The sequence below is a fragment of the Triticum aestivum genome, chromosome 4B (genome assembly GCF_018294505.1).
Source record: "Triticum aestivum cultivar Chinese Spring chromosome 4B, IWGSC CS RefSeq v2.1, whole genome shotgun sequence".
NCBI classification, from domain to species: Eukaryota; Viridiplantae; Streptophyta; class Magnoliopsida; order Poales; family Poaceae; genus Triticum; species Triticum aestivum.
This window is the reverse complement of record NC_057804.1, coordinates 63,422,411-63,438,160: the sequence shown is the minus strand read 5'-3', so window position 1 is coordinate 63,438,160 and position 15,750 is coordinate 63,422,411. Positions and strand designations below refer to the sequence as shown.

At 45.8% G+C, this 15,750-nt stretch overlaps 1 protein-coding gene across 1 annotated transcript; it reads left to right on the top strand.

The window, feature by feature from the left end:
* Nucleotides 1–2,450: 2,450 nt before the first annotated feature.
* On the top strand, nt 2,451–11,366 carry LOC123091037 (E3 ubiquitin-protein ligase HOS1). The gene is made up of 10 exons (XM_044512427.1): nt 2,451–2,773; nt 3,526–3,916; nt 4,031–4,165; nt 4,315–4,484; nt 4,870–5,277; nt 5,376–5,534; nt 6,609–7,076; nt 8,455–8,586; nt 9,256–9,998; nt 10,988–11,366. Exons 1-10 carry the CDS (start codon nt 2,714–2,716, stop codon nt 11,151–11,153), a joined length of 2,832 nt encoding a protein of 943 aa, XP_044368362.1. The 5' UTR covers nt 2,451–2,713; the 3' UTR covers nt 11,154–11,366.
* The last annotated feature ends 4,384 nt before the right edge of the window (nt 11,367–15,750 follow it).

The window sequence follows — 15,750 nt, the reverse complement described above, 5'->3', positions numbered from 1 at the left end:
TTGGATATCGACGATCGAATCTCGGGCAAGTAACATACCGATGACAAAGGGAACAACGTATGTTGTTATGCGGTTTGACCGATAAAGATCTTCGTAGAATATGTAGGAACCAATATGGACATCCAGGTTCCGCTATTGGTTATTGACCGAGAATAGTTCTAGGTCATGTCTACATAGTTCTCGAACCCGTAGGGTCCGCACGCTTAACGTTACGATGACAGTTTTATTATGAGTTTATAAGTTTTGATGTACCGAAGTTTGTTCGGAGTCCCGAATGTGACCACGGACATGACGAGGAGTCTCGAAATGGTCGAGACATAAAGATTGATATATTGGACGGATATATTTGGATACCGGAAAGGTTCTGGATGAGATTGGGAATATACCAGAGCTCCGGGAGGTTACCGGAACCCCCCGGTAAGTATATGGGCCTTATTGGGCGTTAGTGGAAAGGAGGGAGAAGGGGCAAAGGAGGGGGCGTGCCTCCCCCAAACCCAATCCGAATTGGGAGGGGGGCCGGCCCCCCTTTCCTTCTTCCCTCCCCTCTCTTCCTTCCCTCTCCTACTCCTAATAGGAAAGGGGGGGCCAAACCTACTTGGAGTAGGATTGCCCCCTAGGGCGCGCCTCTCCCCTTGGCCGCCCCCTCCTCCTCTCCCCCTTTATATACGGGGGAGGGGGCACCCCTAGAACACACAAGTTGATCTACGGATCGTTCCTTAGCCGTGTGCGGTGCCCCCCTCCACCATATTCCACCTCGGTCATATCGTCGCGGAGTTTAGGCGAAGCCCTGCACCGGAAGAACATCATCATCGTCACCACGCCGTCGTGCTGACGGAACTCATCCCCGACGCTTTGCTGGATTGGAGCCCGGGGAACGCATCGAGCTGAACGTGTGCTGAACACGGAGGTGCCGTATGTTCGGTACTTGGATCGGTCGGATCGTGAAGACGTATGACTACATCAACCGCGTTGTCATAACGCTTCCGCTTACGGTCTACGAGGGTACGTGGACAACACTCTACCCTCTCGTTGCTATACCATCACCATGATCTTGCGTGTGCGTAGGATTTTTTTTGAAATTACTACGTTCCCCAACAGATTGCTCTTCTGAAATAATGTCCGGAAGAATCTGTTTCAGTTTGTTCGCGATCACCTTGGACGCGATCTTATATAACATGTTACATAAACTGATTGGTCGGAATTGAGTGAGCATGGAAGGGTTCATTACCTTTGGGATAAGAACCAAGACCGTGTCGTTTATGCTTTCTGGGCTATCCTCTCCCCGAATTATCCTGAGAACCGCCTCGGTGACCTCAACCCTGCAAAGATCCCAATGGCGCTGATAGAAATGAGCTGGAAATCCGTCGGGACCCGGTGCTTTAGTGGGAAACATCTGAAAAAGGGCAGCTTTGACTTCTTCTCCCTTGTATGGTGCAGTGAGTAACTCGTTCATCTCATCAGTAACTTTGGTAGGCACACAATTAAGGACCGCTTCCATATTGTGAACCCCCTCTGAAGTATGCAAAGTTTCATAGAACTCCTGTACCAATGATTTCAGCTCCTCCGGATCCTCTGACATGACACCAAGGGGATTTTGTAATGCCTTTATCATGTTCTTTTTTCTCCGAATGCTGGCTCTCAGGTGAAAAAATCTTGTGTTTTTGTCGCCCGAAGTTAGCCACTCTATTCTGGACCGCTGCCTCCATAGAATCTCCTCTCGGTGGTAAAGTTCAACTAGGTTCTCATTTATTTTCAGCTCAACATGGGAATGAGCCGTTCGACTTGGGTCAGCGCGTAACTTCTCAAGTTTTGTTTTCAGCTTTTTTATCTCTTTCCGAACGTTCCCAAAAGTCCCTGTTATTCCAGCGCCCTAAGTCCTGAGATACTGCTTGCAACTTAGCCCGCAACTCCTCCATGCTATTGCTGACCCCCCGGTCTGTCCACGCTGAATTAATGGTGTCACTCCACGTCTCATGTCCTTCCCACATTACCTCATAACGGAAAGGTCTTGGCTGTCGGCCGCCTGGCTGCTCTCTGTTCAAACGCATCAAGATGGCGCTGTGGTCAGACGAAGCTGCTGTAACATGTGTCAAGTCAGCAAGAGGAAACCTTGTTCTCCATTCCGCATTGGCAAGCGCTCGATCCAGTCGGACCCTGGTGTAGGATCCTCCCCTCATCTTCTTTTCAAAGGTCCAAAAACGGCCTGAGTAGCCTATATCTAGCAACATGCAAACGTCAACCGCGTCTCGAAAATGCTGTATCTGTGCGTTGCTTCTTTCTCCAACCCCCTCATGTTCATATAGTTGAGCAGGTGTAGGAAAAATGAAATGGGCCAGCTAGGCCGCTCCCTATCGCTGGGCCGGCCAGCTCCCCCAAAAAGAAAACACCAAGCAGGCCAGGGCGACGAGGGCATCCCGCGGGCCTGATCGGGCTGGAGCTCAGGAGCCGATCCAGTTGCTCGCGAAATGCCTGTTCGTCTGGTCGAGACCGCGAGACGGCGACTCCGTGCCCTAGCTCGCCTTTGACAGATTGCTTAGCTCCGCCACTGCTGCCAGCCGCCTCACCCCGGACCGGCCGCACCGCCGCCGCGCCTCTTCCTCCCGCCCCCCTCCATCTCCCTCACCGGGGCGCCTACGCGCTCCCCCGCGAGCCGCGCCGCCCGGAGCCACGGTTGATGCGGTAGCAAGCCGTGGGTACTGGAGAGGAGCTGCGGATGGAGGCGCTCCCTTCGTCGCCGAGGCACCCTCCCAAGTACGGCAGCGCCGCCGTCCAGGTCCGTGCTTCTGTAGCAACCCCCCCTCGCCAGTGGAATTTGGTTACCTACAGCTTCGAGCCAGCCGTTAGCGCCCGTATCTGAACCCTGCCCCATAGTAGAATAGCTACCGTCTGCAGATGTCGGTTTCGGTTCAGACTCGCCTGCCAGGGCGCTGGATTGGTAACAGTAAAATGTTGTGGTTACCACCCAAGCATGTTGTCATCGTCCTTAGTTGGTAAATGTAGTTACCAGTTAGTAGTACAAGAGGGTAACACTTGAAATGGGCCGATTCGGTACGGAGTCAGCTGTAAACATATGAATATATTGCTAGCATTGCAGAGCACATCCCGTGTAGCAATCACATGGTTGTAATGCAACGCCGTAGCTACACCACCTGCTAAGCTCAATTTCTGCGCGACTAGTTGTTACAAGGGGAATGGCTTGTCTGAGTCGTTGTGAGTATCTTTCAGTTGTAGGAATATTTTTTTTCTGAATAAACAATTGCACATGATCCATTCGCATGTCAAGCTGCTTAACTGTTCGGCTGTGTATGTGACTTCAACATTGTTTTTTTTCTTATATTTCTCATAGTGTTCATGTAGTTATCTGTACGGTGGCAATTAATTAAGTGAATACAAATACCAAGTTCTGCTGATTTATATGTTTGTCTTTTGAATGAGCCCAGTATATAGGGTTTAGGAAATAAAAGCATGTTTCTATGTGGTAAAGTGTTGTGGCTAGTTACTGAAAAATGAAGTTTATGTTGGCAGAATGCTTTGGAGCAGTTGGCGTCTATTGATCTCATTGAGCTGAGCAAGGAGGCTAGAATTGAGCACTGCCGTGCAACTAGGGACTTGAGTAGCTGTGGCCGCTATGTGCAGCATGTGCTCAACTCATGTGGGCATGCCTCGTTATGTGCCGAGTGTAGCCAGAGATGTGATGTCTGCCCAATTTGCAGAAGTCCAATACCTGATAATGGAAAAAGAGTGCGGCTCCGCCTTTACCACAAGTGCTTGGAGGTCGGCCTTATCTCTAAGCAGCATGATGAAAGGTTTCAGGAAAAGGAAGGCCATGGTGATCCTGTGAACATGGATGTCCAGCGGCTGCATTCCTTGTTTGATGTTGCGCTTCAGAATAATCTGGTTTCCCTGATTTGCCACTGTATCCTCTTTAGAAGGTTACTTTTGCTTTAGGCTGATAGACACAGTTTCATCTTAATTGTTTACATACTGTCCTCTCTTTTTTTTCCTTCTGTTACCTTGACATTTAGACCAGATATAACAGATGTTTGTTTGGATGAGAATGCTGTCTCAAGTGATCCACTTCTGGCTTTTCTTTTGGACGAGGTGGTCATCAAGGACTGGTGCAAGAGGGCTGTTAAGGCACTCATATCAGAGATAGGCATGATTTGTATCCACCAATGTTTAACCAGTTCTAGTTCCAGTTACAGAATTTATATATATTTTTACTAGCCTTTCATCTCTTCATGCAAGCACAGCCATGCATGTTGAGGGAGAGGCAAGGTTATATTGTTGAATAACACCTTAACCGCATCTTAGATAAATCTGGATTAGAGACGATGAAGTCTAAGTTATCCCAGATGCAAAAGTTTGCAGTGCAGCTGTCAGGGATATCCACTGTTGTTGAAGCTATGATCGCATCTTTCAGAGAGGCAGCTCATGTTAGTGACCTCCATCATCTCATCGAGAACACAATGAAGGCAAAGCAGGTCTTATTTCTTAAATCCATGGCTATTAGGGCTTTTATGTCAGTATCAACAATCTAAATATTAAGTTCTGCTAAGCATGGTAGTTGGGTTTTGCTATAAGATGATTATGCTGGGAGGTGTAGATTTATTCAACAACTTACTTTCTATTCATGGATTTATGTGAATCGATTTGGATACATCGCTCAAGTAAGACTGGAATATGGACAACTACAACTACATTTATCCCTCTTTATTTTCTATTTCCCTTTTTGTTTCTCTATATTTTTCATGTATGTTGACCATCACTTGTTTTTTCATTGAAATGCTTTAGAAGAAAAGTAATCAGATGTTTCTTACACCATCATTATTTCTTCCTGAAGTGTTAATTTTGGAGTTTTTCCTACAGCATTTGGAAGCCATGATATGGTGCACCAGGCATGAATTTCTTGAGAAAATTTGCTCACGCCATGCTAGTTTTGCTACTTGGAGTGCTGATGTGATTGAAAGGAAAAAGTCTGCAGAAAAACGACAATGGCCTGAATTTTCTGGTAAATCATCAGGTCACAATGAAGTCAACCAGGGCATACTTTTCATCGAGCAGGCACTACAAAACCTTGGAGGTCAACAAAGTTATAGGGATAATCAGGAAGGAGTGGAAATCACCTATTTGCAGAATGAACAATCAGCATCTGAGTTCTCTTGTACAATTGATCAGTTTAGTGTCAATAGTTACCCATTTAAAAACTTGCGTGAGGCAGTTGATGTACTGTTTCTTCACGGAGGATCTGACATGGTGATTGCAAAGCAAGCAATTGTATCCTTTTTTATTATCTGATAGTGAATTCAACATTTACAATGCTACTCACAAACATTGAAACATGCTACCTTTTCGGTTTCCTTGACATTCTTTAGTTCTTATACTACGTATTTGATCGGCATTGGACCAGACCAGATTCAGAATGGAGGTATCTGGTGGATGATTTTGCTGCTACATTTGGGATCTCCTGTAGAACGTTGCTCGAATGCCTAGTATTCTGTCTTTTGGACGACCACTCTTCACAGGCTCTGGAGGTAACTGATTAACACCTATCTTTTCTCGACATGATGTTCTCAGCATTGGTGCATGGGTCATGCATATATCTGATTCCTTAAATGTTGTCTTTGTCCAAGCCAATTATATTTTCCTATTTTGCCTGTGAAATTGAGTTTTGACATTTATTTGAGTGACCAGCGCCGCTTTTTGAATGACCTGCCTTTCATATTTGATCAAAGCTATTCACATTATATGGTCACAATTGCTTCAAGCTTACTAATTGTAGAAAGACCCTTTTGGAGTGATTGGGCTGCCTACTCTTTGGGTGCTGAAGTAAAGCAGAACTGTTTCTCATCTGCAAAAGAGTAACTAGAGATTCTTCTTTTACATATCTTTATTTTATTGTTCTATCCCAGTTGCTTTGGAGGACAATATTTTGAAAAGGAGAGGGAGAGTGCTTTCAGTAGTTCAGCTGTTAGGGTGCCATTTTAGCATATATCTAGGGAGTCTGTTAGTCTATTGGGTTTGTTTTCTGCAAGTCCTGTACAGTTTTGCACTCACTTTTGGAGTCTAATCCCTTGAAACAAAACTTGTTTATTTGTACAAAATACATTTGAACTTGAAGCTATGTGGGGTCTAATCCCTTGGAACCAATTTTGCCCCCCTATTAATTTAGCCACTCATACAGAATTTATATTGTTACTGTACTGAATAAGCATGTAAATGGAGATGTGTATTGTGTGGAAACTGTCCCTTAGTTGCTGCATTTTACTTGCCCTCCATTGAATTGTTATTTCCAATATATGCTGCTTAAGGGTTAAAACTATCATTTATTTTATGAATTCCAGTGAAGTGTTCCTTTCCCCTTTTATGGTGAGTGACATCAGAGCTTGAGTTCTACTTGTATATACTAAACCTGCTTATTCACTAGCAATTTGCTGAAAACAATCATTTGTTCTATGAATTCTAGTGAAGTCCCCCTTTCCCCATTTATGGTGCGAGCGACATCGGAGCTTGAGTTCTACTTGTATATAGTGAACATGCTTATTCAGTAAATACTGTTCTTGTAGTCAATTAACTTTCATTGTGATGCACATCTACTCTTTGTGCAGGAGGCATGCTCTCTTCTTCCTAAGATTTCTAGCAAGGAAACACATCCAAAGATAGCACAAGTTCTTCTAGAACGTCAGAAACCTGACGTGGCACTGGTCGTGTTGAAGTGCACAGGGTGTGATAGCTTATCTGCAAACATTGAGAAAGATGGACTGTTATGTCTTAGTGAGGCAGTAACTGCAATCCGTGTAAGAATTGAATATGGCCAAGTAACAGAAGCATTTATGTTCCATAGGAGCTACTGCTCTAGGATAAAAGAGCAAAGACCAGCAGATATGATCCACCATGTTGAAGTGATGATGGTCGAGTTTTGTGAGATCTGCATTGAACGAAATATTGTTGATAAAATAATTGATCTGCCTTGGGATTCTGAGGAAGAGAAATATCTTCACAAGTCCCTCTTTGATTCTGCTCGTGAGGCGCCCACAGAGCCATGTGGTAGTCTGCTTGTTGTTTTCTACCTCCAGGTAAATTTTCTGCATGCTTGCATATTCTTTTTATCATCAGGGATTCAGGGTCACGAGGAAATGATACTGTAGGTTTATGAAATTCTAGTGTAATGAAATTTCATTAAATCTCTTCTGTTTACTCACATGCTACATAATATTAATAGCCATGCACATTTTTCAGACATGGAGCAGATACATACAACAGTTAGAATCCAAAGCGGTTAAGCCTAGCTAGTGCAGCATTTTCTCATGAACACAGAAGTTCATGTATACTACTATTAGAGATTGGATATTGTACATGCAAGGGTGTGTGCTACTTTATGTTTTAGTTACTTGTGCTTACCGAATTTCTCAAAATATGAAAATATTCATATTAGAATAGTGCACCTGCATTAAATCATGCGGAAGTGTGATCAATGTGCCCTGAAAAATCACACAAAAGATTCTAGTTATTTTTTAGAACATCGCTGGTAGAACCACCTGTCTTTCTTGCACAGTGCACAATGCATTGTATTTTTGCTGAATTTTTGGCTGGTGCACTTGTTCCAGCATAGTGAATCAATGAATTTTGTAAGAATGTTCGGAGATGCGGAAGTACCTAAACCATAAATTCAAGCATCCATCCTTGCATGTAGATTTTGTTTTTCCTATTATTAATGTACATAAATCAAGGTAGCAAAGAGATACTATGTATATTTATAAAAAATATAATGAGAAAAGATTAATAAGTGGTGTTTGATGTTACTGTTAGAAGAAATGATAAATGGGAAGTTCGTCCCCACGTTGTCTCTTGCCTGTAGGATACTTTTCTTGCTTCATACATGTGTTGCTACAATGCTTCATGGATATTTTCACTTTTTGGTGCCTAAAGTAACTTTTACTTTGTTAAACTCATACTCCCTCCATTCCATAATGTAGTGCCTATAGATTTTTACAGAAGTCAAACATTACAAACTTTGACCATGTATATAGAGAAAAGTAGGTACATCTAGAATACCAAATGCACCTCATTGGATACATCGTGAGTTATATTTTCAGAATATACATGTTTGGTATTGTAGATGTAGACAATTTTCTCTATACACTTGGTCAAAGTTGGCAAAGTTTGACTTTTACAAAAATCTATAGGCACTACATTATGGAATGGAGGGAGTATATGATTTTGATGTTATGGTCTCTGTAGATGGCGCTACCCTACACTTCTAATTATTGTAGTCTAGTACTCTAGTTGAATTTGGACTAATGGAGAATTAAATAGTGCTATTGTCAGTTTAGTTTGAAATACTACCATGGGCTACTGACATATGCATATATTTCCAACTTTTCATCATAAGGAAACATATCAGTAGCTAATTGGCAGAGGGCTGTCTGTATTTTTTTCTGGTTGCTCTTTTAGCGTTATCGGTACTTGGAAGCATATGATGTCCATCGTAGTCTTCAGAACTTTGAGCAAAACACACTGGAAACTGCCAGTGAAGAGGTTGCATCCAAAATCAGCACAATTGCTCGGTGGAGAGAAGGTTTGGTGGTAAGTACTTCCATACTTTGGTTTTGTCTCGGCATGCATGTCTTGTTTTTATTATGCTTTATTTTATCAGGAAAATGCTTTTTGATTTATTCTCTTCGTAATATATGTGTCGCCGTTGCTGAACTTGATTTAATGATTACTCCTATATTCTTTTCAAATGTCGTTTTAGAGTGTATGTCCTATTAAAAGCTTGCTAGTATTTGGAATTGGCATGTGCACATGTTGCTAGATTGGTCATAAAAATATTCTTACTAAACATAATTAGGAACTGCTGGAGCTCTTTATGACTCTGCTGAACCACTCTGTGAACCTCCAAACATGATATAGTGCTACTAACACGCTACCGCCTACATCTGTAAAAACATAGCATTTTAAAAGGTGTACTATCAAACATCTCTGACCTAGATTGATTATGTCAAAATAGTATCAACATTTGTTATGAAAAGTATTTTATGATATCTATTTCATGCCAACATATTTATTACAAAAGTTACATGCTGAAGACCGTGCCAAAGTCACAAGCGTTATGTATTGTTGAATAGAGCAAGTATATAATTTCATTTTGGATGGATGGAAGGTGCCTATTTTCTTCAAGACATAATCTGCTGCACTGCATGAATTCTTTAGATGTATACACGACACTTCAGTATGTTGTATGTGTCTTTACAGGCTAAATGCCTTGAAATGCTTCCTGAGGTCCAGAGGGAGGATGTGAGGTCCATCAGCAGCGGAGACCAAAGTCAATTTGCCATCCGAACCATGCAAACGTCTTCTCCAGTTAATCCTGTTGTCAAATCAGCCAGTCCTACTATTGGATTGAGCTCGTCCTTCACCCCTGCTCTTCAGAATAAATCAAACCCTCTACACTCCAGGAATATCCATGGGCTGACTGATTCTGGTGCTCTTATCGGTAGTGTCTGTTCAGAGTTTGGCAGAAAGGTTCCATCTATCCTCCAATGTAGGCCAGTTCCTCCAGCGACACCTGCATCCAATATGAGATCCACTTCAGGGGGTATATTCCCCTCTCTGGGTCAAAATGGTGAGAATCCATATTTAAAGGGGACAAGAGAACTCAGCTTTATGAAAGGAGAGCCAGGTTTTAGAGAAGGAACCAAACCTGCTGGTCATGATTCAATTCCTATGTATTTCAACTTGGGTGCTGGCGATACACCTAAGAAAACCCATGGAACAAGTTTGGTGAGGACTGAGCGTAACAAAAACACTTTCTTTCAAGGAAAAGATTCTGTCAGAAAGGGAGAGTTTGACTTTGGTGTACGTGCTGAGAAGCCTTTCATCTTAAGTGGGACTGGGGCTGGTCAAAATGGCCAAACAAAGGTATCTGATAGTGCTGGATTTCGTCGTGAGAATCATATGGAGAAGACAAAAGTTCTAATGACACCGAACATTTTGAGGTAATCTTTGCTGTGTACAGTTGCAATATGTTTATTGTTTTACTTGATGTTGCTTATTTAGTTACTACCTTTTGACAATTTGCATGGTAATTTCTGAGGGTTGATACGATTTGAAAGCATAGTCCCATAGGCCAAGGGTTTAGAGTAACTGGTACTTTGTTGGGTAACCCTGGTTGGTCAATTGAGCAGATTCTGAAAAAAAATACATGGCCCATGGTTGGTTCAGAGAATGCTTTTCTCCGAGAAGTTCTGTATGAAATTTTAAGTTCACAACATTATGTGTTGGGTAGTGCCAGTTTTACTGTTTGTCCATTTGATTTTAAAATTTAAAATATCTGTACAGTTTTACTTTTAACTATCCTGGAGCTGACTGCTGTTTCCTGGTGTGGTGTTGATCTTTGTTGCTGGCTGTACTAGATCTGTCCCTTCTGTCAAGGTGTCCAATTTGGTACTCCTTCCGTTCACAAATATAAGATGTTCTAACTTTTTTTCTGAATTGGATGTGTGTAGACATATTTTAGTGTGTTTGTTCACTCATTTCAGTCCGTATGTAGTCCATATTGAAAATACCCAAAACATATTTGTGAACGGAGGGGCTACATCATACCTGGTAGATAATGTGGAAAAATTTCAGGCAGACAATGTAGTGCTGGCCTGATTTTAAAGAAATAAGTTTTACATAGGAAGAGCAAGGGCTTGTTTGGTCACTTGTCATACTTTGCCACACTTCTTTGCCGATTTTTGTGGCTGACAGATCAGTGGGCACACTTGGTGAACCAAATAGGCCCTAGCACAGAAATTGGGTCAATTCGATGTAAATCATAATGTATATTCGTAGTTCTAATGATTGTAATGGATTGTGGCCTGGACTGGTACGGCATATCTTTTGTTGTAAGATTGCGTTCACCGGTGGTTACTTGAAAGACTTGAAACTTGTAGTCGGCACAGTAATTAACGCTGAAGTGTTCTTCTTTCTCTGTTGTTTGAAGCTTGGGCAAGAAACCCCCAGTTGGTGAAGGAGCAGCCGGCAAAGGCGGGTCAAGGTGGAGGTCCGACGAGTCAAGTGAAGACGAAGACGAGGCAAGAACTGGCGGGTACATGGAGAGTGGCGCTTCCCTTATTACCCGAAGGCGACCGAGATTTTCCAGAAGATGATGCATCCTCTCAACTGTATCCCGATTTTCCGTTCTCCCTTTGAGTGTAAACATTAAGTTGTGTTGGCCTTGAGTGAGAAATCGGAAATAATCTTGGAAATATTGCACCGCCATGGCCGCAGTGATATGCAAGGGAGCTAGAGAATGAAGAGGTGCGTGCTTGTTGTATGGAGATATAGCGTAAGGAGCTGCTTTGAGCGCGAATTTTGTGGTACACAGTTCGTCTTTTTTTTTTGACGCTATGGTTCACACTAAATTTGTACAGTACTAGATTCTTTTCCAGCGAAGAAAACGCCACTGGTGGTTTCTAGGGGCATCCGGTAGACGATGACGCGTGGCAACTTGAATGATTAGTGGCAACATGGAACGCGGCAGAAACAGATAATATACACTCTGGGTAGACCACTCGTTTCGAGACATTGCGGTAACAGACGATGGGATCGAAACGTCGGGCCGGCTCGTGCCCCTGCTGATTGGTAACAGACAAGGCGTCGGCGTCCTTTGATGTTGCTCATTAGTTAGCTGCATTTGGTGAAGGTTTATCTGTACTCGTTGTTTGATTTCTGTGTGCTGAGCCGCTGGTTTTCTTCTTCCTGGAGAGCGTGGCAACCTAGTACTATCTACTAGCTCTGATAATATAGTGGGTAGCATCTGTGGGCCGCTGTACGGCAGTTTATCATTTGAAGTACTGGCAGTAGTTCAGCTATGATGAATTATATAATAAGAAAAAAGAGTAGTTTAGCTACGAATGCCTGTTGAGAAATTATAAATGCTTTGATGCAGTTAAGATAACGGCGCACCCTTTGGCTCAGCTGATCATCGTCTCCCCATCGCGCACAACCACGATAGTGAGCAGCGGGCCAGGAGACAAGAGTTAAGAAAACACCCCAACCAACTTGGCTGGAAAAGATGCAGGAATCAATCAGTCCCAGGGAACCCGTGACATGGCCCCACCCTCTTATCCTATCCGTACCTACCAATCCAACAAGCCGCAAGAAAATGTTCATTTTCATATCCTTTTCTTTTTACCCGCAAAAAAGAAAAAAAAATGCGTCGGCGTCAGGTTCAGACGTTGCTCGCACTTCACACCTGCCCTGGCGCCCTCTCTCTCTCCCGCTTTCTCGGCCTCTCGGAATTCCCTGGGCGGCCGGGCCGACGATGCGACGGGGCAACGGGGGCATCGGGACGGCGACGCCAGTTTTGTTTACGTGCGCCCGTGACGCCGACCCGGCCACCCGGGCGCTGCGCTCACCGTCGCCAGGCACTATCACCCATCCGGCGTTGCTTTCCTCTGCAATCATGCTCTCGCAATTATTCCCAAAACTAGCAGCGGCACCCAGTTTCGTCGGGCCACCTGATCTACCGTTGCTTGGTTTGCTCGTGCACGCGCGGGCATATGCTCACTGGCGAGCAATTTGAGAAAATGTGCATTCTTTTCTACTTCGGTGCACGAGCTCCAACTATGGTCGGTGAGAACACATGCAGCTGACGTGCCATATCTTTCGGTTACTTTAGCAGAACCGTTAAGTTTTTTAAGAGAAAAGGATGCTCATCGTAATGTGGTACGTGTACTTGTATTTTCTACACAGTACAATCAAAGTCGCTTACATATACAAACATACACTAATCCCTTTGAGAGCACGCACGCACATCCTAACCATCAAACCACAGGTTAGTTCGCTAGGTAGATTTTTTATTATTGAAATAGTTTGGATTGCTTACCACATGTGTCACGTGAGTGTACGCTTGTAAAATTGACCATATTCTTTATTTTTCGAGAGTACGCAAATTGCGTACCTTAGCTTGATAGAAGGAGAGAAGAAAAAATATACAACGATATCTACCACTCGCTGTGAACAACGAGCGTAGCAACACCACAGACAACACACACACACACAACTACGATGCCAATGAGCCTACCCAAAACCGCAAACCTCGCCGCGTCTCGACCAACACCGGTCATCTCCAAAGAACAGCAACTCCAGCTTCCTTGGATAAACCAGCGACGACCGTACATAGCGCCTGAGAGGAGCGATGCGGGCAGCCGCGAACACCGGAGGAGTGCAACAAAGGGCCTCTCGTCTCCCAGCACAATGCTCTCAACAGAGGAACGGCGTCAAAGACACCGCCATCATACCGATCCTGCAAATCAAGGCTTTCGCCCCGGAGACAATTGCCGCCACCGGACAACGAAACAAATGGCAACACACACGACGACGCCTCCAGGAAGGGAAATGACATCCACGGATGCCATCGACGCCGGTCCGACCAAAGCCGAACAGGATTTTCATCCGTAGCGCTGCACATCTCCACGCCGCCAAGATCATGGCCAGCCCTGACCGAAGCCTCGCACCGCCCTCGCTGCAGCAGCATGCCATCGAAGCCACACCAACGAGAACCACTCCAACCTTAGTGCCAAGGGAGGACGCTTCAAGCCACCGCCTGCAACACAAATGCAGAACCGCCGCATCCACCGAGCGGTGCAAGGACCAAACCACCACGATGACCTTCGCCCGCACCAGGGGACTGCCAACCGATCCGGTCTGACCCGCACCTCGAACCACTCTCCGGCACCAACAACTTCGAGGCCTCATCGCGCGCCTCACACGGCTGCAGCCGAGCGCCCGCTGCCCGCCAGGACCCTTCCTAGCAGGGCCTCGCAGTGCCGCCGCCTCCATGGCTGCGCTCACGCCGCCGCCACGGACGGTGCCGGTGCACCACCAACTCCCACCAGCTTGCTGCACCCTACGCCAGGCTCCAGACGATCACCGCCAGCACACACCCCGCTACGAGCCCCGCCGCCGCGTCGCTGCTTCACAGGCAACTCCACTGGACGTTGCCACTGCCCACTACCACCACCGCCGGACATGGCTGCCACCGGAGCCTGGACGCACCGCGCCTCCAAAAGCTCCACCGGACGAGATCCCATCTGAGGTAGGGAGGAGAAGTCGCGCCGCCCGACACCGCTGCCACCCAGCACCACCGGACGAAGCATAAGCCCACCACCACCTCCGCTGAACAGGGCTACCACCAGAGCCTAGGCGCGCCGCACCGCCAGAAGCTCCGCGGACGAGATCCCATCAGGGGAAATGAGGGGGAGCCGCGCCGCCGACCACCGATGCCGCTGCGCGACAACATGCGCCAGATCTGGGCCTCCCGAACACCTAGCGCACATGCCCGACACCTCCTTGCACAACCAGGCCGCGCCACAGCGCGTCCACCAGGCGCAGTCACCCCGCTCACCGCGCGCCCTCCAGGCGCCAGATCCACGCGCGTCCGCACCGCGACCTGCGCGCCCGAGCCAACCAGCGCCGCGACGCCGTCTTGTCGCGCAGGCTCGAGCACGCGCGTCCACACGAGCTCCTCCAAGACCGACGGCCTGCGCCGCCTTGCCCCGAGACGGAGGTGGATAGGGCCCCGCCGCCGCCAGGCCGCGCGGGCTTTGCCCAGCGACCCGTGCCAGCGGCGGCGAGGGGAGAAAGGTTGGGGAAGTGGTGCTGGCGGTGGCGGCTAGGGTTTACTCCCGGGCCGCCCACGGGAGGGACATGGGAGTCAAGCCAGCCAACTGTCGACCAAAATTGACCATATTCTTTATCAATAGTAAAATGTATGCTGTTAGATGCACAATTGTCCACTGTATGAAACCCATGGAATCCTATTTTGCAAAAAGAAATGCACATGATATGATAAATACATAGGCCCGACCATATGGTATGGGCCCAGGTGGAAGGGATCGGCATCGAGGGCCGTCGACGAAAGCCAATGACCTCTAGTGAAGGCGACTAGGGTGAAACCTTCCTTCCCTCAACCTCCGTCGGTGAGTCGGTGGATTTGCCTCCTATCCGTGTACCATTTTGATGGCCTATGGCGTGAAGGGGAATCCCGGTGCCTTGAATCCGTCTAGTATATAGTTTAGGGTTCTAGTCAGCTTGGGCGGATGTTGGCGGTTCATCTCCGAGCTGGTTTTTCGGGCTCCGAACCTCCTCGAGTTCGTCCATCGGGATGGATTCGACTTTATTTGTGTTGGCTCCTAGGGCGAGGAGGTTAGGTCCGTAGGGGTACATGCATGAATTTTTTTCGACTATCATCTACAAGGGCAAGCCGACTCTAGTATGGAAGGGGCCACAAGGGCATGTCGCCAGCAACAATAGTCGTCCAACAGTAGAAGAGACCTCTATGTAAATTTTATTATGTTTGAGGCGCTTTATATTTCTTGTCAACTTTTATGATAGAACTTGGCTCTTTTCGCAAAACAAATAGGATAAATTTATATTTAGTTTAAAAAATAATCTGAATATCCAATTCTGAGCTCGGACTCATCAGCAACCGTGAACAGTAAATTCAAAAACTTAATAGTTTTTTTGTTATTTTTTCATGGAAGATGTTTGAGTGCGCGTGTTGGGAAACATAGTAGAAAACAAAAAAAATCACACCTACGCACACCCAAGATCAATATGAAGATACATAACGGGTTGGGATCACGGCCGTTATCGTCACCGAGTTGCAACAGAAGAAGAATGTGTCAGTGTAAATCATACTTAGAGTCCCTCGAACTGTCATGAACGATCCCGCGAACCGCTTATGAACAGTCCCTTGAA